The following is a 26,351-nucleotide window of genomic DNA, read 5'->3' on the forward strand; positions in this document are numbered from 1 at the left end:
TGTTAATTGTACTAAGATATTTTGATCATATTTATCCTTACTATTTGCAAAGATTTCAGTGCCTTTACCAGAGTCTCCTGAGATTTTTCAGTCTTTGCACTTGGCATCTTTGTTTAGATAAGCTTTTATTTTGGAAGATGGTTTTATACACTGGGAAGTTTAGTATCACCCGTCCCTCTGTGCTTAAATTAGCACTTTTTCCCCAACTCAGTTGTGAGAACAGAATACCTCCAGATTTTGGTCAGTAAACAATCTAGAAAGAACTTATCTATTGTAAGAAGTGACTTTCAGTTAACCATGTAGTATTTTATATATTTAAAAAATAATATACCGAGGGACCAGAGTGGTGGCACAAGTGGTAGGGCATTTGCCTTGCATACGCTGATCTAGGTTTGATCCATGGTTTGATCCCTTGGTGTCTCATATGGTCCCCCAAACCAGGAGCGATTTCTGAGCACATAGCCAGGCGTAACCCCTGAGCATCACCGAGTGTGGCCCCAAAACCAAAATATATGTATTAATATGAGAAAAACTATCTGAATTCTCTTGTCTGTACAAAAAGACCTGTGCTATCTTTTTAGCTTCTAATAATCTAATCTACATTTTTTGGTTACAGCGAAATTGCTTAAAAATAGAACTTGATCACATTACTTGCATTCCTATAAGAATGTCACTGCTATTCTGTCACTAGTGCTCTGGAATAGTATTCTGGGTGACTTTGCCACCCTTTTTTGATGAATTCCATTATCTTCGTGTCACTTTTAAAAACTTTGGTCATTGAGGCAGCTATAATACCTTGTGTTATTAATGGAAACCAGAAGTTACTCTCGGCTTGCTTATGTAGTTTGCTTGATATGTTTTGACATTCTTAGAAGGCTCTATGAAGCCACCTCTTTTCTTCCAAATAGCTGTTTTTCATGTGTGTGCAAAAATCTTTCTGAAATAAAAGGGTAGCCTAGAGTAATTAATAGCTCTGCTTATCCTTTTAAGAAAGTGTAGCATTCATGTGGTTAGAGGGTTCTAGAAAGCTAACTCAAGTCATTAGTTCTTGATTAATCTTGAATCCTATTTTTTAGGATTTTTTTCTTAAAATAGTATTTTTTCATTATTGTAGATCTCTAAAATTCTTTCTTGAAAAGTTCAAGATTGATGTGATATTTGGAGCTGTCCTATATTGCCCATGTACATTTACTGAAAATGTTAAAGTTTTAAATAAGTATAAGTATAAGTATAGTTATAGTTCTTGACTCGGACTTGTTGGTTATTCCATATTGTATTGAATAGCCATGCAGTTGTAAAATTTATTAGCTTTGTTTTTAGACTAAAATTATCTTTTAATTGACTTAACAGATTTACAGTGTAATTTCAGTTATGTTAACATTTTTTGTTTTTCTACAATTGTGTTTTATTTTTTGTTCCCTTTCTGCTTTTTGATATTGATCAAAATATAACTATCTTAATGTCACAGGATTTCTTGTGAAATGAAATCCTTATAAAAGGAAATATTTAAATGCAAATTTTCTAGTGGTCAACTGTTCTGAATTAGATTTGAGCAGTTTAAAGCGTTTGCCTTTCATGCAGGAGGTCATCGGTTCGAATCCCGGCGTCCCATATGGTCCCCCGTGCCTGCCAGGACCAATTTCTGAGCCTGGAGCCAGGAATAACCCCTGAGCACTGCCGGGTGTGACCCAAAAACCAAAAAAAAAAAAAAAAAAATTGACATTTTGGGGCCAGGCGGTGGCGCTAAAGGTAAGGTGTGCCTGCCTTGCCTGCGCTAGCCTTGGACGGACCGCGGTTCGATCCCCCGGCGTCCCATATGGTCCCCCAAGCCAGGAGCAACTTCTGAGCGCATAGCCAGGAGTAACCCCTGAGTGTTACCGGGTGTGGCCCAAAAACAAAAAAAAAAAAAAAAAAAAAAAAGATTAACATTTTAAAAAGATTGATTGCCAGGTTTTTATATTCTAGTTCTCCTTTAAGGTAATTATAATTTTCAAGAAACTTAGAGAAAATTACCTTTAAATGTTTATATACATGGTTGAACATTATTGATTTTTATTAGTACTTCCTATTACTGTGAATGTTCAAACTGTACTTTATAAAAAACATAAGTTTTCTATATTTTGACATAAAATTTTTTTTAGAATGTTAATGTTCCCTATAGTATCTGTCTGTAGAACTCTGGATATTTAAAGGATTTCTTAGTTAGGCAGACGTAGCTGATGACATGAGAATAAATAAACCATTCCTTCTTTTAAAATTCCTAGAAGTTTTACTGAGGTCTTTCTTATAGGTGAAACTAGGTGGATAAAGTTTATATTCATAACAACTTTTTTTTGAGAGAATTGTCTTGGAGTTCTCAAGACACTAGCTATATTTGAATTTGGTCATCTATCTCCCTTTAGTATGACTAGTATAATTTGGGGGAGGGTAATTTTGTGTGTACCCAGCGGTGCTCAGGGCTTACTTCTGGCTCTTTTCAGGGTTCACTCCTGGTAGGGATTGGGGGTGACCATATTTGGTGACTGGAATTGAACCCAGGTTGGCTTTGTTTAAGTCAGTTGCCTGTTGGAGAGATAGCATGGCTGTAAGGCATTTGCCTTTCATGCAGAAGGATGGTGGTTCAAATCCCAGCATCCCAATATGGTCCTCTGTGCCTGCCAGGGGCGATTTCTGAGCATAGAGCCAGGAGTAACCCCTGAGCACTGCCAGGTGTGACCCAAAAACCAAACAAACAAAAAAAAATTGCCTTAACTTCTGCCTGATCTTTCTGGCCCCTACTATTTTATTTTGCAAAAAACAAACAAAGCTAATATGTTAATAAAAAATATGACCCGGAGATAAAAGTTTAAATTCTGTATTAAAAGCAATAGAAGATGTAAAGATCTTCCTGTTAACTCTTAGATTTCATGTGATCTACATTTATTTTTACTTATCTACTTTTAATTTTTAGTTTTGGGGCCATACCTGGAAGTTCTATAGGCTTCCTCATCCTGTATATACATATATATATTTGGCCACACTAGATGGTATTCTGGAGGCTAACAGGTATAAGAAATCTTTTAATTCCCTTAATTTGTAAGCCCTCCATCCCACCCCCTACACTTTATTTTAAATTCAAAACACCAGTAAGAATAACTGGTGAGAAATTATTTTTAGATCGCTTTCTAGATTCCTGTAGGATGGTGAAAGGACCTGTTTTTTAATTAGAAGTGCTCTATACTTAGTGGGAAATCCATGTTGGATGAGGCATTGATTCTTTTTAAAGAAAGCTGCAAATTTTTCATGTATAGGTAAATGTCACTCTGTTCATATCTTTGCTTTGCTGCAAGTCAAGACTTGTACTATTCCACTAGGTTGTCATAGAAACGCAGTTAACTGTCATCTCAACTCAGATTGTTGATAGTTTTATTTGTGGGTTTGCAAGATTATTAAAATTTAGCAAACTTATTGATTTGCTGTTTATTAACAGTGGGTTGTTTGCCATAGAAGTTCAAATTGCACCAGTTCCTCTTTTTCCTATTTTAATTTTTTTAAAAAAATGAAACTATATTAAATCTGCCTGACTTAAAAATAATTAAAAAATGTGATATATTGTCTGCAGCTGTAGAATCACCTTATGAATTGTGTTTTTTGAGTCACTTTTCATTTTCTTTGTTTACAGCAAAGAGAAAAAAAACACCTTAAGAATTCACCTTTAGCCTGCTTTTAACTTAACATAAAAGATACCTGTCAGAAAACCATGAAATGCTGCATCAAGTGTCTAATACACAGTTTTCATTTTATTTTATGGTCTTTGAAGCCTTAGAACGAATGCTTCAGTGAACTGTGTTGTGAGAGTATTTATTTTTGTATATTTATGTGAGAGAAATTATTTAGTTTTCACTTATAAATAGGACAGGCACACCTTATTTACAGTAACTTTATCTAATGGTCCGTGGATGAGTGCTTTTATGCAAAATAGTCGAGAAGCTCGAATTAACTTCACATTGGATGCACAATTTGATGTCCAGACTTGAGCAACATGTGGCATCTTATTATAAAGACCAACATTCAGTACTCAATTTGTATTTAACATGTTTGCTGAAGAATGCACACATCATCTTTGCTACATTTAGTATTAACTTTGTAATGACTTCTTTTTCTTGCTTGTAGATACATGAGTAGGAGTGTTTATTAGATATGTTAGGTACTTTTTTCTCTTTTTAAGTTTTTCTTGGGGCTTGTTAATTAGTGATTCTTTTCCCTCTTTATTATTGCTTTTTGTTGACAATAGTTTCTCCTCTGGGGAGATGTTTATCACCTATAACATTTTGAATAACTAGTTACTTTTGGTTCTTAGAATTATTCTTAGAAACCCAACAGTAGGTAACCAGCTCTTGTTTTAATGCTCCTGCATCAACTAATAGCTTGAGTATTCCTGGTGAAGGACATTTGCATATACCTGGAGAAGTTCACTGGACCTGGTGCATATTTGGAGACAAATACTTCATTATAGTAATAGAATCGTTTCCTTTTCTTTCTTTTTTTTGGCAGGTCATGGGTGAGGAAGGGGATTGGGGCCTGCCAAGCAGTGTTCAGGAGCTCCTAAATCTACCCCCTGAAATGCCTAGCCCTGTAGTGTGGGGACCTCTAGTGTGCTAGGGGACTCCAGAAGCTAGGGGTCCCAGAATCGAACTGGGTCGGGCATCCAATCAATGTGTGCACTGTCTCTGGCCCTGAGTTTGGTGTTTTTTGCATGTTGGCTCTTGGTGATCTCCCTCTTCTGCTTTTTCTACTTGTACCTCTGCACCCCTCAGCTCACCTCTTTACAGCACACAGAGTAAAGCTTCCACTTGGCTCCTTGTGGCCTGGTTCTCCGAGGGAAACTGTGTCCAGAGGAAAGTTCAGTCTAGGGGAAATTCCATGGGTGAGACATTGAAGCTGCCTGACAGTGCAGCACCAACTCGCCAGCTTCTGAGTGCTCCCTATGGCAGATATGTCATCCCTGGCCAGATCTCACATCCCATGCCCCCAGCTGGCTGCTTGCCTGCAAGAAAGACCTTGAGTATGAATTATTTGGCCAAGAAATGTCTCTGAGAAAGTCTGTTGAATAATGCATACTTGTTATGTTTAGTTGGTAAGTTTGGCATGCTACATTGGTATTCAGCAATAGGAAGCGGATGCATCAACTAAATACTAAATTTTGAAACCTTTCTTGTAGCTTCGAGTTATTTGTAGTCATAATGACTGAGGCTTCTGATAGTGGATTATATAGCATCATTCATGGGAGATTCATGAGAGTAAGGCATTAACTTGTAGATATTTATAATGTATTTGAATTTTGACTTTGCTTTCTACGTGTTGGTGAAATTACCTAAAATTTCTGAGCAGCAGCAATCTTGACAGAAAACTAGTGACACTTAGATTCCATTGGAGTTGGTTTGTGTGTTTTTTGATTTTCGTTTGTTTGATTTTGTTAACTCAGGATATATACATATATATTATATATAATATATATGAAGTTAAATGTTACACCCCACTCAGGAAGGGCACACATCAAAAAACTGTTGCACTCCTAAAAATGAATTATTTGCCAAAAAGGCCCACTTAGAGCAGTCAAAATCAGTTGACCCTTTGCGTGGATTGTTTGGCCATAATTCTAATATGTGGCTGTAACTATCTCTCTCTTTATTTTTGACCAATATTAGAAATCAGGCCTTAGTAATTCTTTCTAACAAAGGAGGACAGTACAAATCCCGCCAAAAGTCTCCCACTAACCAGCTCTTGTGATCTTTGCTACTTTGGCGCCAAGATCATGTTTTTCCCAAAAACTTAGCTCATAATAAAACAATTTTCAGTTTTCCCCCAAAACTCTAAAATATTTCTCTCTCTTCCCACTTCCCTGAAAATTACCTGGTTTCCCCTGCTTACCCAAAACAAAGCTAACCCAAAACAAAACTTCTTTTCAACTTCAGTATCTGTTCTTTAATATGCAAATTTTAGCCATGGTCTTTCATTCTGTTTCCCTAACTATCTCCCACTCTCTTTGATGTCAAAAATTACACCCTGCATTCCAAACCTCAACCTTAAAAGCTACCCAGCTCAAAAAATAAATTTGTCTTCGTCTTTCTAGACGCAAGTCCCCATGCATTCTGTGTGGTCTCATTCATTTCATATTTCATAATTCATTATTTCATATTCGCCTCTTCGTGCTCCCGTTTGACTCTCAGTGGGATAAGAACCCACTAAGGTTATGCTTAGGGACTTTTCATCCCATTAGGATAAAACAGTCCGCAGCAGTTAAATATATATATTTTTATATATATATGAAGTTAAATCTATGATGGTCAGTGAAGAAGGAATTATTTGCCCTTCAATCCTCTAAATATTTGTTTTCCGTTACCTGTTAGTCTTAACAATCTTCAAAAATTCTTGTTGTTAGATGACATCCAGCTATTTACCCAAAACAAAGGCATTCCCCAACTTCCTCTTTCTTTTTCACCTAGTCTTTTGATATGTAAAAGTTCACCTAAGTCTTACTCCAACCTTCCTCACCTGGTTGAATTTGTTCTGAGAATAAAGAAAAGTCTGTTTGGCTTGGCATGCAGAGAGACCACGAAGAGAGAAGCCACTGACTCCATGAGTCTCTCCTGACTGACTTGGCTTATTGATTCTTTGTGGCTACCCTTCTCCAGACCTGTTCACCTGGATTTGGAAATATAGCGTGGGGGTTTATTTTACACTAGCACTTATTTTTCTTTTATTTATTTGTTGCTTTACTGTGATGTGTTAATTTGCTTGAATTTGTAGTGCTTCTTCATTGTTCTACATTACTCCTGTGTTTTTTTCTTGTATTATTGTTGTTTGTCCCTTTGTTTAGTTTTGTTTTTTTCTGAGCTTTCCTTTGGGTATCATTTTTAAAGAACTTGTTTTTCATTTCAGTAATTCTGTCTTCTTTGTAGCTAATCTTAATCTTACACAGTATTCTTAATTTTAGTATATCCTCCGTAATTAAACTTTGTGGGATTTTTTGTGGATTACAGTTTGCTTGAAAATTTCAAAGATCTCATCTATTTCTTTTTCCTTTTAATTTTTGAACATGACAGGTGTAGTTCTGTTAATTCTAACATCACTATGTGAATTAGGTAACTACATTGAATCCGAACCCCAATATCCTAAGGTTCCTAAGGTTCTGCTTTTCTGATAATTTTTCCTTTTTGATTTTAGATATTTGGTTTTGTATCATACCTAGTAATTTTTTCTATTGACTCTTCAATTCTAGAAGTGTATAAAATCATAGAGACCTTATTTGATTTCATAGTCCAAGGAGGAATTTTCTTTGTATAAAGCGAAGGACAAATGAGTTTGGGGTTATGTACAAATTAAAGTGAGTCAGAGTTAGACTGAAACCTTTTTTATGGAGGGTGGCATTTGAACCACACCAGCTGATGCCCAGAGGACCCATTTATTGTAATGGAGATTTGAACATGCAAGACAAGTACCTTTCTTTCTGTATTCTCTCTCTGGCCCTACACTGACTCTTTGATAAGCCTTTAGTCTTCCCTGGAAAGTAGAAGTTCCAGTATATTTGACAATTGCCAGCTCTTATGAATTAAAGTGTTAACAAACCAACTTTGCTACTGAGATCTTTCTGCTGAACTCTATTTTGCTGTTAAGTCTCCAGTGTAGTCATCAGTCTGTCTCCAGGAGTTTCTAACGGTTTGTTGCTTTCCCTGTGTCCCAGGCAGAGCAGGGCTTCTCGGCTTAGTTCTTTCTGCTTCAATGCCTATAGAGCCTCACTCATCTCTCCATCTTTTCTCTGCTACCCTGGCATCACGAACTTTCTAGTAGGTGCCTGACCAATGGCATATGCATAGTGTTGTGTGTCCTCAAGCCTTTCTGCTTATTCTGGTTCATTGACTTGCTCAAAGTTCATGAATGTATTTGTGAAGCAAGATTTTTGAAAGAAATTTTGCAGAATATGGGCCAAAGAGATACTTTCCAAAGAGGAAAGGTACTTACTTTACATTCTGCTGATGTTGGATTCAACACTCAGACCTTTCAGGAATGTACCCTGAGGGAAGAGCCAGGAATAGGCCTTGAGCACAGTCAAGTGTGTGTCACCCCAAACCAAACAAAGAAATGACCAAAACAAAACAAAACAAAACAAAAACAGCAAAACTAAAGGAAAAAAAGTGTATGACATTGACACAGATATTTCTGGAAACTTGTTATTGGCTAGCTTGATCCTATAATAATTTTCAGTATTTGCTATTATTTGTGATTCTCATTCTATATTAATATAAATAAACCTTCTTTTTTTTTAAACTGACTTTGACATATTAGATCATGACCTAAGTTAAAGCCTCTACAGACTGTGTGATGTTAGAGAATCAAACATGCCAGGCATGTGCTCCAGCCCTACAACCTCTCTCCCAGGGCAGCATCAGAGCTTGTAACAAACAATACATAAATATGACTAAGACACCTTTTTTTCATATAAGTAGATATAATCCATACCCTTCATTGTGGGTTGTTAGTTAAATAAAATAAGTATTAAAATATTGTCATCAAAAACAAGTGGTTGATGGTGCCCTTGGCTGTGGTGGTGCTGGAACTACCTGGGGGTTGGTTGTAGCATTAGGTATAGTTGGGGTACATTTTCTCTCTTTTACCTTTTAAAAAGTTTGATTCTGGGGCCGGCGAGGTGGCGCTAGAGGTAAGGTGTCTGCCTTGCAAGCGCTAGCCAAGGAAAGGACCACGGTTCGATCCCCCGGCGTCCCATATGGTCCCCCCAAGCCAGGGGCAATTTCTGAGCGCGTAGCCAGGAGTAACCCCTGAGCATCTAACGGGTGTGGCCCAAAAAACCAAAAAAAAAAAAAAAGTTTGATTCCCAGGGGAACGTTGAGTAGTGCTTATTTATTGTGTAAAAGGGTCAGAAGCCTCTGATCTAAAGGTTGAATATACATACATTTTGTTGTGATCTCATCTTCACAATGATTATTTTGTGCCCATGAAGTCAGATGTGTTTTGAAAACACATCAGTTTTGTTTTTGTTTGTTGTTGGCATCACACAAAATTACCTTCCTATACCTGAATCTACACTGAAAGGTCACTCGTGTGTGTGTGTGTGTGTGTGTGTGTGTGTGTGTGTGTGTGTGTGTGTGTCTTGGGCCACACCTGGTGCCACTCAGGGTTACTCCTGACCCAGCACTCAGAAATCACTCCTGGCAGGCTCCGGGGACCATATGGAATGCCGGAGCTCAAACCCAGGTTGGCTGCGTGTGAGGCAAGCACACTACCCACTCTACTATTCCTCTGGCCCTGAAAGATCACTCTGGATGGAGCTCAGGGGATCAAACTGGGGTTGGCCACCTGTAAGGCAAGTGCCCAGCCTGCTGTAATGTGGCCCTGTACATTCAGCTTTCAATGGCATCTGTCCATCTCCTGTGCATTCTCTGATATGCTGGAGTTCATGAAATTCATTCAGTTCATTAGTGTTTGCTTACTTGGGTTTTCAACTTTCAGATTTATTCTGTCAGTGATATTGTGGCAACTGATAGGCCCAGTTGGGTGAAAGAAACATAAAGATCCTGACCTTGAGCTAAAGTTGTAGATTTTGACAATCACTCACTGAGAATTCTTCTCTGGTTCTTCTGGGAATTGTGTGTTGGGTCTTTTACTAGCCTACTATCATTTTCCTCTTTTTCATTCAGGAAGAAGAGAGTGAAGAGGAACCTAAACTGAAGTATGAGCGGCTCTCTAATGGGGTCACAGAAATTCTGCAGCAGGATGCGGCCAGTTGCATGACTGTCCACGACAAGGTAAGGGGGCCCTGATGGAGTCTTTTTCAAATCTTTCTTTTTTTTTTTTTTTTTTTTTTCTGTGTAGCATCTTATCCTTTATATCAGGGGTCTCAAACTCAATTTATCTGGGGGCCGCAGAAGGCAAAGTCGGGGTGAGGCAGGGCCGCATAAGAAATTTCACAAAAAGAAAGTCCTCAAACATCATTATTAACATTTAATTATTATTTAATTATTATTAACATTTAATTATTTCTTCTGCACATGAATAGAACATTGAGTGAAGATCATGAACAGTTCTTCTGAACATGGCATCTTTTGCCTATTCCTTGCTGCCAGAGACTTGACAGCGCTTCTTCTCACAAATCTGAACCACATTTGGCTTTAGGAAGGAAGCAGTTGAGACCCTCAGTATGGCTTGAAGATGATCATCATTAAGTCTAGACCTGTACTTTGACTTATTGAAATTCAATGTGGAGAATAACTTTTCACACAAATATGTGCTCCCAAAAAGGCACATGGTGTGCTTGAACATTCGGGAAAGCTCAGGGAAGCTGGCATGTCTGCTTTTCCACTAATCTCTCTGAACTTTTCTTTGAGATCAGAGTTGCATTGCAGGTCAATGAGCTCCATTTGAAGCACAGAAGGGGCATCTTGCACATCAAAGGAAAAGGAGTCCACAAAAATTTGGAAATTGGCTCTGTGCTTTTTGAAGTCTGCAAATCTGTGATCAAATTCCTTCTCTAGCTTAAAAATAGCATCAACATATTTCTCACCACTGAATGGTATGCCTGCATCCACAAGTTCCTTGCATGCTGGGAAATGGCAAAGGTTTGCCTGAGAGAGCTGGAATTTCCATAACACAAGATTTGTGGAGAATGCTCTCATGTTGTCATAGGCAGCACTGATAAGCTGCCCCGGGCCTTGTAACATCTTGTTTAGTACATTCAGCTTATGTGTGATATCAACAAGAAAAGCTAAGTCTGTGAGCCATTTGTGATCACTCAACTCAGAAACAGCATTCCCATCCTTCTCCATGAAGGCTTTCACTTCTTCTCTCAACTCAAAAAATCTTTTCAGGACATTTCCCCTGCTGAGCCAACGTACCTCGGTGAAATAGAGCACATCTCCATATTCTGATCCATTTCCTCTAAAAAAGCACGGAACCTCCTGTGCTTTAAGCCCCTGGATCTGATTTGGTTGATGCATTTCACAACAACAGACATCACATTGTCACACGGCAGGCATTTACTGCAAAGGGCCTAATGATGGATAATGCAGTGAAGAGGAATGGCCTTCTCTACACCCTCCTCTTCAAGTTTTTTTGAACAAGTGCCACCAGTCCATATTTCTTCCCTGTCATCCATGGCACTCCATCAGTTATTATTTCAACAAACCTCTTCCATGCAAACCTGCATTCTCAATGGCATCATAAAGATGCCGAAATATCTCATTAGTGGTGGTCTGGCCACGCACTGGAATTATTTATTTATTTATTTATTTATTTATTTATTTATTTATTTATTTATTTATTTGGTTTTTGGGCCACACCCAGCGGTGCTCAGGGGTTACTCCTGGCTGTCCACTCAGAAATAGCTCCTGGCAGGCACGGGGGACCATATGGCACACCGGGATTTGAACCAACCACCTTTGGTCCTGGATCGGCTGCTTGCAAGGCAAACACCGCTGTGCTATCTCTCCGGGCCCTTAATAATCTTGTTTTTTTTATTTTTCGGGCCACACCTGTTTGATGCTCAGGGGTTATTTGTGGCTACATGCTCAGGAATTGCCCCTGGCTTGGGGGGACCATATGGGACGCCAGGGGATCGAACCATGGTCCTTTTCTTGGCTAGCGCTTGCAAGGCAAACACCTTACCTCTAGCACCACCTCGCCGGCCCCTCACTGGAATTATTGTGAGCAGCTCCTCTGTCAATTCAAAATTTCAATCAACACCATGGACATACATTGTGAGCTGCGCAGTGTCTGTTATATCTGTGCCCTCATCAAGAGCAACTGAGTATGCATCAAAACATTTGGCTTTCTCACACAGTTGATGATAATTGTCACTTGACATGTCAGAAATGCGCTCTGCCACAGTGTTGGCAGAAAGGCTGATTTTGCTAAACTGTCCTTTCTTTTCCGGACAGATAATACTTGCAGCCTGGAACATGCATTTTTTTAACAAACTCTCCTTCTGTGAATGGTTTCCTTGCCTTAGCAATCATTTCACTAACCATGTAATTAGCTTCGACTGATGCAACATTCTTTTTTGGTTGCTTTCTTGAAGAAATCTTGTTGCCTCATTAGATATGCTTTGACTGGCAACCCGTTTGGCTCTCTCATTTCCTTGACATTTTGCACATTCCTCAGCATGTTTAATTGAATAATGGCATTTTAAGTTGTATTCCTTGAGCACTGCAACTTTCTCTGAGCAAAGAAGACATGTGGGGACGCCTCTGTGCTCAACAAAGAAATGCTGCATCTCCCACTTTTTCTGAAATTGTGCTCGTCATCCATCTTTCTCTTCACTGCAGGCTTTGATGAAGTCATGATGAAGGTATGACAAAATCTAATTCTGTAATAAACTTCTCTCCCTTCTCTCCCTTAGGCCTCCGATAATGCAAGGGACAGTGGAAATGTCTGCGCTAGGTGCAAAGTATTCGCGATTATTCGCTTACCGAATATTCGCAATAAAAATTCACATTAGTTAGAAAAATAATCGCAAAAAATCGCATTAAACATTCGCATACCCCGAACTGCTCGGGGTATGCGAATATTTAATGCGATTTTTTCTTACTAATGCGATTTTTATTGTGATTATTCAGTAAGCAAATAATTGCGAATACTGCGATACTTGAAAGCCGGCTGCGGGCCACAAAATGTTGTATGGAGGGCTGCAAAAGGCCCGCAGGCTGCGAGTTTGAGACCCCTGGGGCTTTAGATGCTCTGGGTAGGGTTTTTTTTTTTTTTTTCCAGTCTCTATTTCTCCTCTCTTCTCTTTACCAACAAAATCTCAAACAGCCCAGAATCTTTTGTGTAGGTAAGCATTTATATACTTACACTCCATGCTGCAAAGGTAAGGATAGTGTCATTTAGACAGTGGAGGTTTGGAGTTTATAGCAAATGGTGCTTGAAAGACTCACTTCATTTCTTACCTCATAATGGCTTGAGTTGTGGCGATGTGTCCAGAGTAGAAATGAGGTGCTAAGCTTTCTCAGAGGAAAGTAACTTCTCCCTCCCTCCCTTCCTTTTACTTCACTTTCTTCCTCTCTCCTCTGTCTCCCCTCCTGCAGTGCTCATGTGTTACTCCTGCCTCTGCACTCAGTAATTACTTCTGGTAGGGGTCAGGAGACCATATGGGGATTCTGGGGATCAATTGGGTCATGTGCAAAGCAGATGCTCTACCCACTGTAGAATCACTCTAGCCTCTTTCTAGATTTCTTAATCAGCTTCCTGAGTCTTCATGAATTGAATAACCCTCTTCTTTAAAAAACAAAAAACACAAAATATTTGAATTTTAGCTCTGTAGATATTCATATGTCTTCATTGCCTGCCTCCTCCTCAGGCATGAACTGGATGTCCCCACAATAGAAATATTGGTAATTTTGTTCTTGTTTAGTTTTGGAGCCATATCCAGCCTATTCCTGGCTCTGAAGTTAGAGATCACTCATGGTTGACTTGGGGTACCAGTTCGGTCCTGGGATACAATACTATTAATAATGTGTTTATGCACATAACTCCACCACCACACCAATCACAAGTGTACCCCCTTCCCTCTCCCAAAGACCCCAAGTCCTCTCCCTTCCAGGGCCCACCTCACCCCAGTTCTGTGGAACATTTCTCTCATTATGTTGCCTTTGTCACTTTGTTGTTACGTTGATGTGTGTCTTTAAGTCTCACATAAGAGAGAGATCATTCACTCACCTTCTAGTTTCAACTATGTTACTGTAAATTGCATGATTTTGTCTTTCTTAAGAGTCTACTGTGTGTTTGTATGTGTGTGATAAGGGCTACTTTTCACATGTTACTTACAATAGATCCAATTAGGGATGGGATAGATAATGCAGTGGTGAGGGCACTTGCCTTACATATAGCCAACATGGCTTTGGTCCCTCTGTACCCCATGTGGTCTCCTAAGACCACCAGGAAGATTCTTGAGCATAGAACCCAGAGTAAGCCCTAAACACTAATGGATTTGGTCTCTAAACCAACAATAACAGATCTGTGAGTTTATAAAATACGTGATGTTGGGTCAGGGAGAGAGAACATTGAGGAGGGCACTTGCCTTGCATATAGACAACCTGTGTTTGATTCCCAGCTTCCCAGAAAGTACCCTGAACCTTCTAGGAGTATTCCTTAGTGCAGAGCCAGGAGTAACCCCTGAACACAGCCAGATGTGGTTCCAAACAATCAAAATAACTATATAAAATAGAATAAATGATGTTTCTGTAATTAAACATGAAAAATATAAGAGATTAATTAAATTATATTATTTTCCCATTCTGGAATTTAAGTGCTCTTAGGTTAAAAAAGTTTAATAGTTTCAAAAGTGTAAATAATTAGGCTTTAGTTGTTAGAAAGAGTAGCATTTAAAGAATTTCTACTTATCTTTGTGATTAGCTGCCAATATTGCAGTTTTTAAACCCTATTTTAAATAGTTGAAAACCCAAGGGGAGACTCATGGGGAGGAGGGCGGCAGATATCTGGCTTCCGGTTTCCCCTTTGATTCTGGAGGCTACTCTTGCCAGGCATGGGGTTTGGGGAGGCCCCATGCTGGAGGCCTTCTCCCTAGCCTGGGGAGTGCAGGGAGGCTTGGCAGGCCCCCAGCCGTCCTTGTCTTTTTCCTCTGACTCCAGGCCTTCCCTGGGTGCCAGTTCAGATGGCCAGAAGTGGGTTCAGTTGGACTCTTAGGGGTCCTCAGGTTTTTCCCCCTCCCTGTGTACTCCAGGGGGGAGGTGCATGGAGAGGAGGGCGGGTAGATATCTGGCTTCTGATTTCCCCTTTGATTCTGGAGGCCAGCTCTTGCCAGGCATGGGGTTTGGCGAGGCCCCGTGCCTGAGGAGTGCTGGGAGACTTGGCAGGTCCTCAGCCATCCCCCCTCTTTCTCTCCTGGACTCCAGACCTTCCCTGGGTGCCAGCTCAGATGGCCAGAAGTGGGTTCAGGTGGACTCTTAAGGGCCCTCAGGCTTCCCCTCTCCCTCCGTACTCCAGGGTGGAGGTGCATGGGGAGGAGGGTAGGCAGATATCTGGCTTCTGGGTTCCTCTTTGATTCTGGAGGCCAGCTCTTGCCAGATATGGGGCTTGGGGAGGCCCCATGCCGGAGGCCTTCTCCCTAGGCTAGGGAGTGCTGGGAGGCTTGGTAGGCCCCCAGCCATCCCCCTCTTTCTCCCCTGGACTCCAGGCCTTCCCTGGGCGCTGGTCCAGGTGGACTCTATAGGGGTCATCAGGCTTTCCCCCTACCTCTCCTACACTGATGGGAATGTGCTTTGGGAGGAGGGCAGGCCGTTGCAGCACTGGTTTATGTTGGGACAGTCACTGGAAATTTTTTCTCCTTGGTCTCCATTTCAAAAACCACGCGGGGGCTAGTGCTCCCATGCGTACAATATATATTGATAGTATTATATGCATATAGTTTATATATGCATAATATCCATCTGTATTGTGACCTTGATACTGCCCTACAAAGCTCATTTCTAATCTTTTACTGCCTCAGTTCCAACCATTATTTCCCCCATTTACCCATGTTGGTGCAGCTCATGACATGAAGCTCACCACATAGAGTGATGAGTGCAGTTAGAGAAATAACTACTCTGAAAACTATCATAACAATGTGAATGAGTGAGGGAAATAGAAAGCCTGTCTCGAGTACAGGTGTGAGTGGGGTGGAGAGGAGGGAGATCTGGGAAATTGGAGGTGGGATTCTTGCACTGGTGAAGGGGGGTGTTCTTTACATGACTGTAATCATACAACTACAGTTATATTTGTAATCATGGTGTTTTAAATAAAGATAATTTAAAAAAATAGTTGAAAACATTAGCAAATGGAAGCATACTCATCAATAATATTGGTGGTTAAATAAATTTCTAAAGACTGCTCTGATTGGTGTTATCGGCTTTGTATTTTTTTTTGTCACATCCTTTTTAAGGGAGTAGCAAAACTTAATTAAAATAACAAAATGTTTTTCTTAAACAAAATGTATCTTGTCATAAAAATTACTGAATTAAAATGTGTCCTAACTTAATCATATTTTATCTTGAAACTAAAACCAGAATAATTTTTTGTAAAATTTACCTTGAAGCTGTAAAATCAGAATAATTTCTTTTGCTTTAAATATTAAATGGTATTTTTATATTAAAGGAAAAAAAGGAGAAGGGGTTGTTAACATGGGAGTAAAATAGGTTGGATAGGAACTTTAAAATGGTAAAAAAAAATACACTAGGAAGCTCACAACGAGGAAAAAAGAAGTATGTAGTAGCAGAGTTGGGCGCTGTCATAAGGCACATGAAGGCTCCCTTAATTTTCTAATACACAAATACAGTATTTATGAAGAGAATCGATACTGCCGAGGACTTTAGTGCACGGAGCTCTTAGGATCTTTTCTTCCCACACAGATGGCCTCTAAATGCAGAGGAATATTGTTGATGTTTTCTGTTCAAATATTTTTAGACTGTCGGGCCCGGAGAGATAGCACAGAGGCGTTTGTCTTGCAAGCAGCTGATCCAGGACCAAAGGTGGTTGGTTCGAATCCCGGTGTCCCATATGGTCCCCCATGCCTGCCAGGAGCTATTTCTGAGCAGATAGCCAGGAGTAACCCCTGAGCAACGCCGGGTGTGGCCCAAAAACCAAATATATATATATATATATATATATATATATATATATATATATATATATATATATATACTTTTTTTTTTTTTTAGACTGTCACCACGAAGGGAAAAATCCCCACCACCTGAATTCTTCATTTCTGATTAAAGTATTCTACATTCAGAGAGCTAGTCTGGTTTTAAACATTCAGGCCCTCCAGAATCACTTCCTTCCCCTTCCTTCCCAGGGCCCTGGCACTCCCTTCTCTCCAGCAAAGCTGTCCTCTCTGGCTGAGTAATCGGCCTGGCACCCACCCACTCAGGCAGGCCATACAGCGGGGGCGTCATACCTAGTTATGTCTGTGCACCTGATGTTTTATTAACCAGTATTGATTTTTCACCCTGGGGACTTTTTTCTTCCTGAAAAAAGGCAACCTTGCAAGAGTGAAAGGCATCACAGGGGATGAATTTCTAATGAGCCCCTTCTTTCTCTTTGGGTGATTCCTCTTTAATGTAGCTTTATGTTTTTAAGTGCCCGAACTGAAATTTCATTGGCAGCAATTCCATTTTTGAGAAATCTTTTGAAATCTGGAAGGTCTGGAAGGCTATTTTTTTAAAGATTGTGCTGCATGACTGGGAGCCTCAGTAGTGCCTGTAAATTCAAGCCTGTCATTATAGCTTGCAGTGAACCATGGTCACAGGCAGTGAAATACGGAGTATTTAGAATTATTGGAGTTATGCTACAGGACACAAAGAGGAGATTCCTGTCCCATTTCTGGTAGCTCAAAAGTTTCTTTTGGCTTGTTCAGGTTAGTTCAGTGAATTAAACAGTGGGAAAAAATTAATTTTCTCTGATAAATAGGTCTTTTCATATGGCAAGATGTGTCTCACCAATTATTGGGAAATGGGGAAAGACTGGGGGGGGCTAGAGTATAAAATTATTGACTCTCAATATCATACCTTGCTTTCATAGTGATAAAATGCCAACTGGTAGTATCAGTATCTGAATTTTCTCACTTCAACATGGCATGCATTTTTCTTTCAAAAAAATAGTTCTCTCCTCTTTGTAGATGTGTATGTTTTGTGACCTCAGAGATAGCACAGATTTACACAATAGCTGTAAGTGGACAGGTTTTCTTGGTTGATCCTTCTGACTCAGGGTTCAGCTGTGGGCCAGCCCAGCATTCACCACTGCATTTTAATTTGCTGTCGCAGACCATCAGGCATTGTGGGGAGACCGCTTGCACATCAGTAGTTGTCAGTACCTGAGAATCCTCATCAGTCACTCTGACAGCTCGCTTGCACCAACCCGGTAAAGTAAGCCCTGATGTTTTCTAGAATCTGGAAATAAGCCTTTTCCAAACAGTGTATTTTCCAAGGTAGTAAAGATCACTTCTATGATTAAATGTTTTAACTTTTCAAATGATTTTAATATAATTGCTAATGGCACATCAGTAGATTGACCCCTCTTTGTTTTTCTTGCAGTTTCTGGCACTGGGCACACATTATGGCAAAGTTTATTTACTTGACGTCCAGGGGAACATCACTCAGAAGTTTGATGTAGTAAGTATGAAATACATCCTCCCTCCCTCCCTCCCTCCCTCCCTCCCTCCCTCCCTCCCTTCCTCCCTTCCTTCCTTCCTTCTCTCCTTCCTTCCTTCCTTCTCTCCTTCCTTCCTTCTCTCCTTCCTTCCTTCTCTCCTTCCTTCTCTCCTTCCTTCTCTCCTTCCTTCTCTCCTTCCTTCTCTCCTTCCTTCTCTCCTTCCTTCCTTCCTTCCTTCCTTCCTCCCTCCCTCCCTCCCTCCCTCCCTCCCTCCCTCCCTCCTTCCTTCCTTCCTTCCTTCCTTCCTTCCTTCCTTCCTTCCTTCCTTCCTTCCTTCCTTCCTTCCTTCCTTCCTTCCTGTGATACTCAACAGCTGCTTTTCATTTGATTGTTCCAGATGGTGTCTGTAGAACCCTGTGGTGCCAGGGATTGCACTCAGGCTTCCTGCTTGTAATGCACCCATGCAACCCATTAGCTGTCTTCCCAGCCCCTTTAGTAGAAAACATTGTTTATAGTCATTGCATCCTAAAAACTTTCCTTTTCTTAATTTCAGCAAATTTTTAAATGAATATAAAGGATCTTTATGAATTAGAGTGTTAGTATATAATTTATAGTAGATGCTAAAATTATTATTTTATTTTATTTTATTTTTTGGTTTTTGGGCCACACCTGGTAGTGTGCAGGTGTGACTCCTGGCTCTGCACTCAGAAATCACTTCTGGCAGGCTCGGGGGACCAAACTGGATGCCGGAGATTGAATCTGGGTTAGCTGCATGCAGGACAAAATGCTCTATCTGCTGTGCTTTCACTTGAGCTTCAGATGCTAAAAAATTTAAAGACGAATGTAGAAAGATGTTTGAACATTGTACACATTAGATAATTTGGCTATCTTTTGTATGCAAACTCTACTTAAGACCTACCAAACATAAGTTTGAATTGTAGTTATTTAGCCAATTATAGTTGCCTTTCTCACATTTGAAAGGCTCCTTTTTGTTTTGTTTTGTTTTTATTTTTTTGTGACAGTGTTGAATATCGGGTTTTTGTTATGGAAAGAATAAAATACAGCTTCTGCTAGTGAATAAATGGCTATTTTACATATGTGGAAGCTTTGCTGAATTCTTAAATTCATTGTATTTCCTTCTTGGGTGACAAATAACAACTGTGCCCATCATTTTCTCCAGATGCCAATTGTAATTGATTATTGACATTGATGGTTCATTTGATCTCTTCTAACTTTAAAATTAATATTTTATGTGGATGTTTTGATGCTTAAACTCTTAGGTCAATATTGATTGAAAGTGAGGAACCAGACCTTGGATTTCTTTGTGATTCAAAATCATAAGGATGAAAGAAATGTTGAATTTGAAATTTATTGTGTAGTGTGGGAAGGGGGGAGAGTTGTTTGCGACACAACTGGTGGTATTCAGGGACTCCTCTGCTCTGAACTTGCATTTTGTTGTTGTTGTTGTTTTTTCCTATTGGGCCACACCCTGTGATACTCAGGAGTTACAAACCAAAGTCCATCATGGATCTGCCACATGCAAGGCAAATACCTTACCCTGTGCTATTGCTCTGCCCCTTGCGGATTATTTTTAATGAGATTGAAGTTGGCCCTCCCGGATGCAAAGTTTCCATTCAGACCTGTGAACTCTGCAGCACCTACTTTTGATCTTTAAGGTTTCTTGAAAGAATCAAGTTTGGCCATGGTTATGCAAATGTGAACCGAATGTGAACCGTGGGGCAAAAAATGTAATCAGTTGTGTTGAAAAACACTTTTTTTTTTTAAGAAAGCATCATCTCTTGTTGAAAGAGTAATTATAAAGAGTTGGTGTGACTTATCAAAGGAACCACAGATTCTAAGGCTGATACATTGGTGCAAGTAAAAAAGGATGACTTGTTTTGTATTCCAGAAAGATGGCAGAACATTGGAACAGTCCAGAAAGAGAATTATACATTCTGTCTGACCTTATGATCAAATTGTAGGTTTTGTTTTTTTCCTTGGGGCTTCTTCTAAGTAAGGAAGTATGCTTTGACTCTCTCATCTACCTCCTGGATTTTGCTCTTACATCTTTGTGTATTGGTTTTTTGGTTGTTGCTAACCATGTGGTGGGTAGGGGCATAGCTTTATTTGAGTGTGGCATTTTGTCTCCTCACTTTTAACAGCCATCTAGTCTGGACAGGCTCTTAAATGATCTTCTCCCATTTAATGATTCTGTGACACTCCTGGTAAGCATACAGACATTATATGTACCATAGAGAAATTGCTTGGCTTCTCAGGTTCACTGTTCATACCATGATTCTTTCCTTGCCAAGAGAGAAAAGAAGAAAGATCTTATCTGTCAATTCATTCATTCTGTGTTTCTTTTTTGGTATAGAATTTTAGTTTATCTTCTCTGATGTCAGTTTTATGTCAGGTATATTCTATATTCCTCCCTTCCCAGTAATTTGTATGAAAAATTTATGGCATAAATTATCCAACACTTTTATCCTCATTTAAAAATATTTTTAAAAATTATAACACTGTGATATAGAGTTATTCATGATATTATTGTTTTAGGCATCAATTATCCCAACAACAATCCCACCACCCCAATCTGTCTCCTTAGGAGGCACAAAAATTTTTTTACTTCCATCTATTTATTATAATACAAAGGCAAATGGAATTATCAAAACTTAGATCAATGCAAGTCAGTTTGTGATAATTGTTATATCCTACTATGGTGATATTGAAGTCATTGTGGTTTTAGTGGATTTATTAGACTGGTTGGTGCTTGTTGAGCCTTCTGTGTTATTTTTTGTCTATTGAGCTTGTTGATCTTCTAAGCAACTTATTAGGTTTGCTGTGATCATTCTGAGCTGACAGTACTATAAACTTTGGAGTGTTGGGTAGCTGTGTAGTGCAGGAGCTATGAAGCTGGAATGATTTGGTATCTTGACAGCTTGATGAGATTCAGTCATGGAGCTGGACTCTTTCTCTGCTGGCAAGATGGTGTGTATGGGTGGAGGCTGCTGGATTGTTCTCTCCAGCAGTTACTTGTTTGAAAATGAATTTCTCTTTCACTTTTCACTTTCTCGAAGTGGGGTTGAGGGATAGGAAGGAGGTAAAGGATAGAAAAGGAAGTAGTTATGTGCTCCAGGGACACTCCTGGCAGTACTTGGGTATTACTTAGTATTAGTAGGGTATACTTAATATTTTGTGGTGCTGGGGATTGATCCCAGGCCTCACATATACAAAGCCTGTACTTAGCACATTAAGCTATCATCCAGTTCTTTTTCTTAATGTTTAATAATTTATTTTTAAAATTAAAAATAGTGTTTAATTAATTTTTACGTAAAAATTTAAAAAATATTAAGACAGTGTATTGTTTCTAGCAAGCAGTGTCCTAACACCAATCCTACCAGCCAAGTCAACTTCCCTCCATCAGTGTTAAATACATTTTTAAGTAATTCTGTTACTCCCTCACAGTGCCCATTCTAGCTTTATAGTTTCAATGAAGGTTCAGGAGGGCAGAGGGCCATGTCTCAGCCGTTCTTTACCCCTTTGTCTTTTTCTCTTTGTTTTAGGAGCCCCAAATTATTTGTTGATGACAACAACTTGAAACTTTTTACTTTTCCATTATTCATTAGTTATCTCTTGCTTTTAAAGTACTGGCAACCTTTTAGGCATTAATATAATTGAGTATTCTTTTTTTTTTGGTTTTTGGGCCACACCCAGTGACGCTCAGGGGTTACTCCTGGCTATGCGTTCAGAAGTCGCTCCTGGCTTGGGGGACCATATGGGACGCCGGGGGATCGAACCGTGGTTCATCCTAGGCTAGCGCTTGCCAAGACACCTTACCTCTAGTGCCACCGCGCCGGCCCCATAATTGAGTATTCTAAATATAAAAGATACCAGGTTAATGGAATCTGAAAGGAGTTGGACTTGGTGCATTCTGTTTTTATATTGCCTGCACATTTAGTGTTCTCTTGGTACCTTCTAGGCATCTAGATGTTGTAATATGTCTGTTACTTTCATTTTGAGAGATACTTTCTTTTTTTCACTTTATTTAAGAGCTAAGGTTCAAGATTGTTCTTGATTGAGTTTCAGTCATAGAATGTACACTACCCTTCACCAGTGCACATTCCCACCACCAATGTCCCCAGTTTCCCCTTTCCCCTCCTATGCCTCTTGTGAAGGCATTTTACTGTTCTCTCTCTCTCCCTCCCTCCCTCCCTCTCTCCCTCCCTCCCTCCCCTCTCCCTCCCTTCCTATCTCCCTCCCTCCCTCCCCTCTCCCTCCCTCCCTCCTCCCTCTTTCTCCTTTTTGACATTGTGGTTTGCTATTGTTAATGAAGGGGTACCATGAATAACACTTTCAGCTCCAGTCTACATTCATGCCAGCAGTGAATAAGAGTACCTTTCTTTCCATATATACACCAACACTAGATGTTCTTCTCTTTTTTGGTTTTTCGGGCCACACCCGTTTGGTGCTCAGGGGTTACTCCTGGCTAAGCGCTCAGAAATTGCCCCTGGCTTGGGGGGACCATATGGGATGCCGGGGGATGGAACCGCAGTCCTTCCTTGGCTAGCGCTTGCAAGGCAGATACCTTACCTCTAGTGCCACCTCGCAGGCCCCAAATACATTTTTTTTCGGTGGTTTTTTTTTTTTTTTTTTTTTTTTGGTCACACCCGGCAGTGCTCAGGAGTTACTCGTGGCTCCATGCTTAGAAATTGCTCCTGGCAGGCACGGGGGACCATATGGGACCCAGGATTCGAATTGATGACTTTCTGTATGAAAGGCAAATGCCTTACCTCCATGCTATCTCTCCGGCCCCTCACTAGATGTTCTTGTTCTTCGTGATATGCTGTGAGATGATGTCTCATTGTTTTGATTTGCATCTCCCTGATGATTACTGTTGTGGAGCATTTTTTCATCTCATTTTTTTTTTAGATGCTTTTGCTACTCTTTCTGGCCTGTGAATACCAGTATTTGATTTTTGTCTCTGGTCTTTTATACTTTGCCAAGTTCTTTTTTTCAGTTTTCTGCATGTTTTACTTAATCTCAAGTATTGTGAATCAAGTATGTAATAGGAGGTTTGATAACATTGGATTTTGGGCTGGAGAGAGGATATCCAACAATATTCAGGTGTTATTCTCAGGAGTGACCCCTGGCTGTGCTCAGGGGATTGAGTGTATGTGGTGCTGCGAATTTGAATCAGGGTTGCAGTAGCCAACTGGGGTTCAATCCCCAGCATCCTGTATGGCTTCCCAAGCCCTGAGCACTGCCTGATGGTGTGATTAAAATATAAAATAGAGAGAAGGGGGAGGGAGGGAGCTGGAGGGAGAGAGAAACAGAGAGAGGGAGAAGCTGCATGCATGGTAAGTATCCTACTTCCTGTCCTATCTCTGACCCTAACTTGATAACTTTAGAGCATCTTAATGAACACAGGTAGCCAAGAAAACACTGAGCTGAAAGGATGCTGAGAATAGAACATTATTATATCTGACCCTGTAGTTAGTAGTAACGTACATTAGGTAAATATCTCGTTCAAATTCAAATTAACAAATTTCTCTCTCACTCATTCTCACCAACTGAACTTGCTCCCAGGCTCTTGAGAACTAATATTATTTTAGGGTAGGCCTTGTTTATAAAACTACCCATGTAGTTCTATTTTTTGGTACTTTAAAAATATGCTTACCTAGGTAACTAGTTCTGTGTATGGAGAGAACTCTGGTTAGTTGAATCTAGTTGTTTATATTTAATGTCATCACATCACATTTTTGCTGACAAGATTCTTGTGTGAAGACCAGATAATTCGGTTCTGGTATAGACTTCATGAGGAGTTGATGAAGTGGCATATTTACACTGGAGAGTATTATAACAATTTCTATTACAAGAGAGCTTCAGAATTTGTGGGCATTTTAATGGTATTTATCATATGACTCAGTTTTTCTGCTTGGTTAATAATTCAGTCTCAGTGATTTAAACTATTTGTTTACCTGCCCCTATTCGGTAAATGATTTTTTCCCCTGCCAGCCTATTGAAAACATAATGCTTTATTTTTTTATTTTTTTTTTTCACCATTGATGTTATTAAGAGCAAAAGAGGAACACGAATAAGAACTTAACTCCTCCAAGCTGACTTTTTCTTTGTCATTGTGATGTCATTGAGTTTCTGGACAGAACTGGAGGCAGATTGCCTGAGTTCTCTGGTGAGCTGTTCCTGTGCTTCTCTATCCACATTAGACATACACGAAGTCTGGTTTTCCCAAGCAGCTGTTAGGAGTGAAATGCTCAAATGTGCTCCATAGCAGATGCAAGAATAAAATCTCCAGGGTGCTGGCCCCATTTCTATTGCCTAAACTGTGATAGAAGAAGTTTATTACATGCTCTAGGGCATTGTTCTCTGAGGAAAACAGAATTTGTTTATTTATTTATCTGCAACTACAAGTTAGACACCTACAGGCTAGGAATATTGGGGACTGGACCCACTGCAGGGGCACTGATCAGGAAATCAGAGGGCCTGATTTTCCTTGTCTGCCTTTTAGCCAACCCTGTCGGGGTTGTTAGCACATTGGTGTTTATTTCTTTGCTTTGTTATATGGAGTCACTTGGACTCTGCTTATTTATCTGCATTGTGACTCACAGTCTGGACAGAAGGAAGGGCCTTGTATTTCCCATGCTGAGTGCTCTCTGGGCTAACAGAATTTTCTCTTCACAGGCCTGGCCTTTCCATTGCACAAATTTTTTCTCTGAGGCCTTGCTTTTTCATTAGTAGGGTCTATTGATCCAGAGCAAGGAAGGGTTTTTTGTTTTTGTTTGTTTGTTTCATTTTCTTTATTTAAGTATTTTTTCCTTTTTGGGAATCTAAATACAAGAAATAGTCAGTCTTATCTTAGAGGTGGGTTTTCGGGATCATGATTTCTTCAGGCCCATGTCCTTCATTTCTTTTTTTTTTTTTTCTTAATTTGAACATCTTTATTATTATTATTATTATTTTTTTTTTTTTGGTTTTTGGGCCACACCCGGCAATGCTCAGGGGTCACTCCTGGCTGTCTGCTCAGAAATAGCTCCTGGCAGGCACGGGGGACCATATGGGACACCGGGATTCGAACCAACCACCTTAGGTCCTGGATCGGCTGCTTGCAAGGCAAACACCACTGCGCTATCTCTCCTGGCCCTATTTGAACATCTTGAATACATAAATGATTGTGATTAGGTTTCAGTAAAGAACACCCCCTTCACCAGTGCAACATTCCCACCACCAATGTCTCCAATCTCCCTCCATCCCACCACACCCCCACCTGTATTCCAGACAGGCTTTCCAGTTCCCTTATTCATTCATTTGATTATGGTAGTTCTCTGTGTAGTTATTTCTTTTTTTTTTAATATTTTTAATTTTTTTATTTTGAATTATGAGAACAAAACATGCAAAGAAAGAGGACAAGGTAAAGTTACAGTGGAAGGACAATCAGCCATAACATAATTCTCAGAAGAAGTCCACTTGCTGATATCTTAACTTTGAACTTTCAGCCAAAGAACTTTAAGATAAATAAAACAGAATCCATGTACAATTACTTTGTCCCTCAAGTCCCCAGATTGTAGCACATTATAATATTTCTTAACAGCACACAAGGCAATATAAAGCCATAAAACTTACGTAACTCCTTAAACATTAGAGGCATAGTATTTTTTACATTTCCATGTACATGCATATTAGCTTAAGTTAACCTCAAATTTTAAGTGGGTGCATTTAACCTCAAATTTTAAGTGGGTGCATTTTAAGGATTAGAGTCAAAGGAGCACAGTAAAAACGGTGTTAGAGTGGCAATTGTTGTTTTCATAGGCCCACCAAAATATGAGAGGCATGGAAAGGAATAACCTTGACCTAAATACAAAGAGATCCTATCCCTGAAGTTTCCTGGCATAAGATCAACTCTAGGCTTCAGGCAAGTTATTGTCTGATCCAAGATATTGTCTGTAGTGCCAACACACTTTTCACACAGTCTCTGGTGTTGGTATCATGTTTCTGTATTAAAGATTCTGGGATCTGCATATCCTAAATTGAAGTCATGATGTGGAGTGTCTTCTCGTTTCACCTCACCATGAAAGGGCAATGCAGGAAGCCCTGTCCTGTAAGCAGGTCATTGTTAAGTCTTCTCATTGTTAAGGGAAGTCTCTTTTCAGCAGGACGATGTCTGAGCAGTGGTAGGGTCTTCCGTGGTAGAGGATTGCTTCCAG

The 26,351-nt window shown here is 39.8% G+C and overlaps 1 protein-coding gene across 1 annotated transcript in view; it reads left to right on the forward strand.

Annotated features, from left to right (window-relative positions):
* The window catches only part of VPS41 (VPS41 subunit of HOPS complex), a 197,177-nt gene that overhangs the window by 22,122 nt on the left and 148,704 nt on the right, over nucleotides 1-26,351 (forward strand). Inside the window, exons 4-5 of the mRNA XM_049781729.1 lie at nucleotides 9,696-9,803; nucleotides 18,075-18,152. Of these exons, the coding sequence (XP_049637686.1) occupies nucleotides 9,696-9,803; nucleotides 18,075-18,152 (186 nt within the window). The remainder of the gene's footprint in view (nucleotides 1-9,695; nucleotides 9,804-18,074; nucleotides 18,153-26,351) is intronic.

The sequence above is a fragment of the Suncus etruscus genome, chromosome 10 (assembly GCF_024139225.1).
Source record: "Suncus etruscus isolate mSunEtr1 chromosome 10, mSunEtr1.pri.cur, whole genome shotgun sequence".
NCBI classification, from domain to species: domain Eukaryota; kingdom Metazoa; phylum Chordata; class Mammalia; order Eulipotyphla; family Soricidae; genus Suncus; species Suncus etruscus.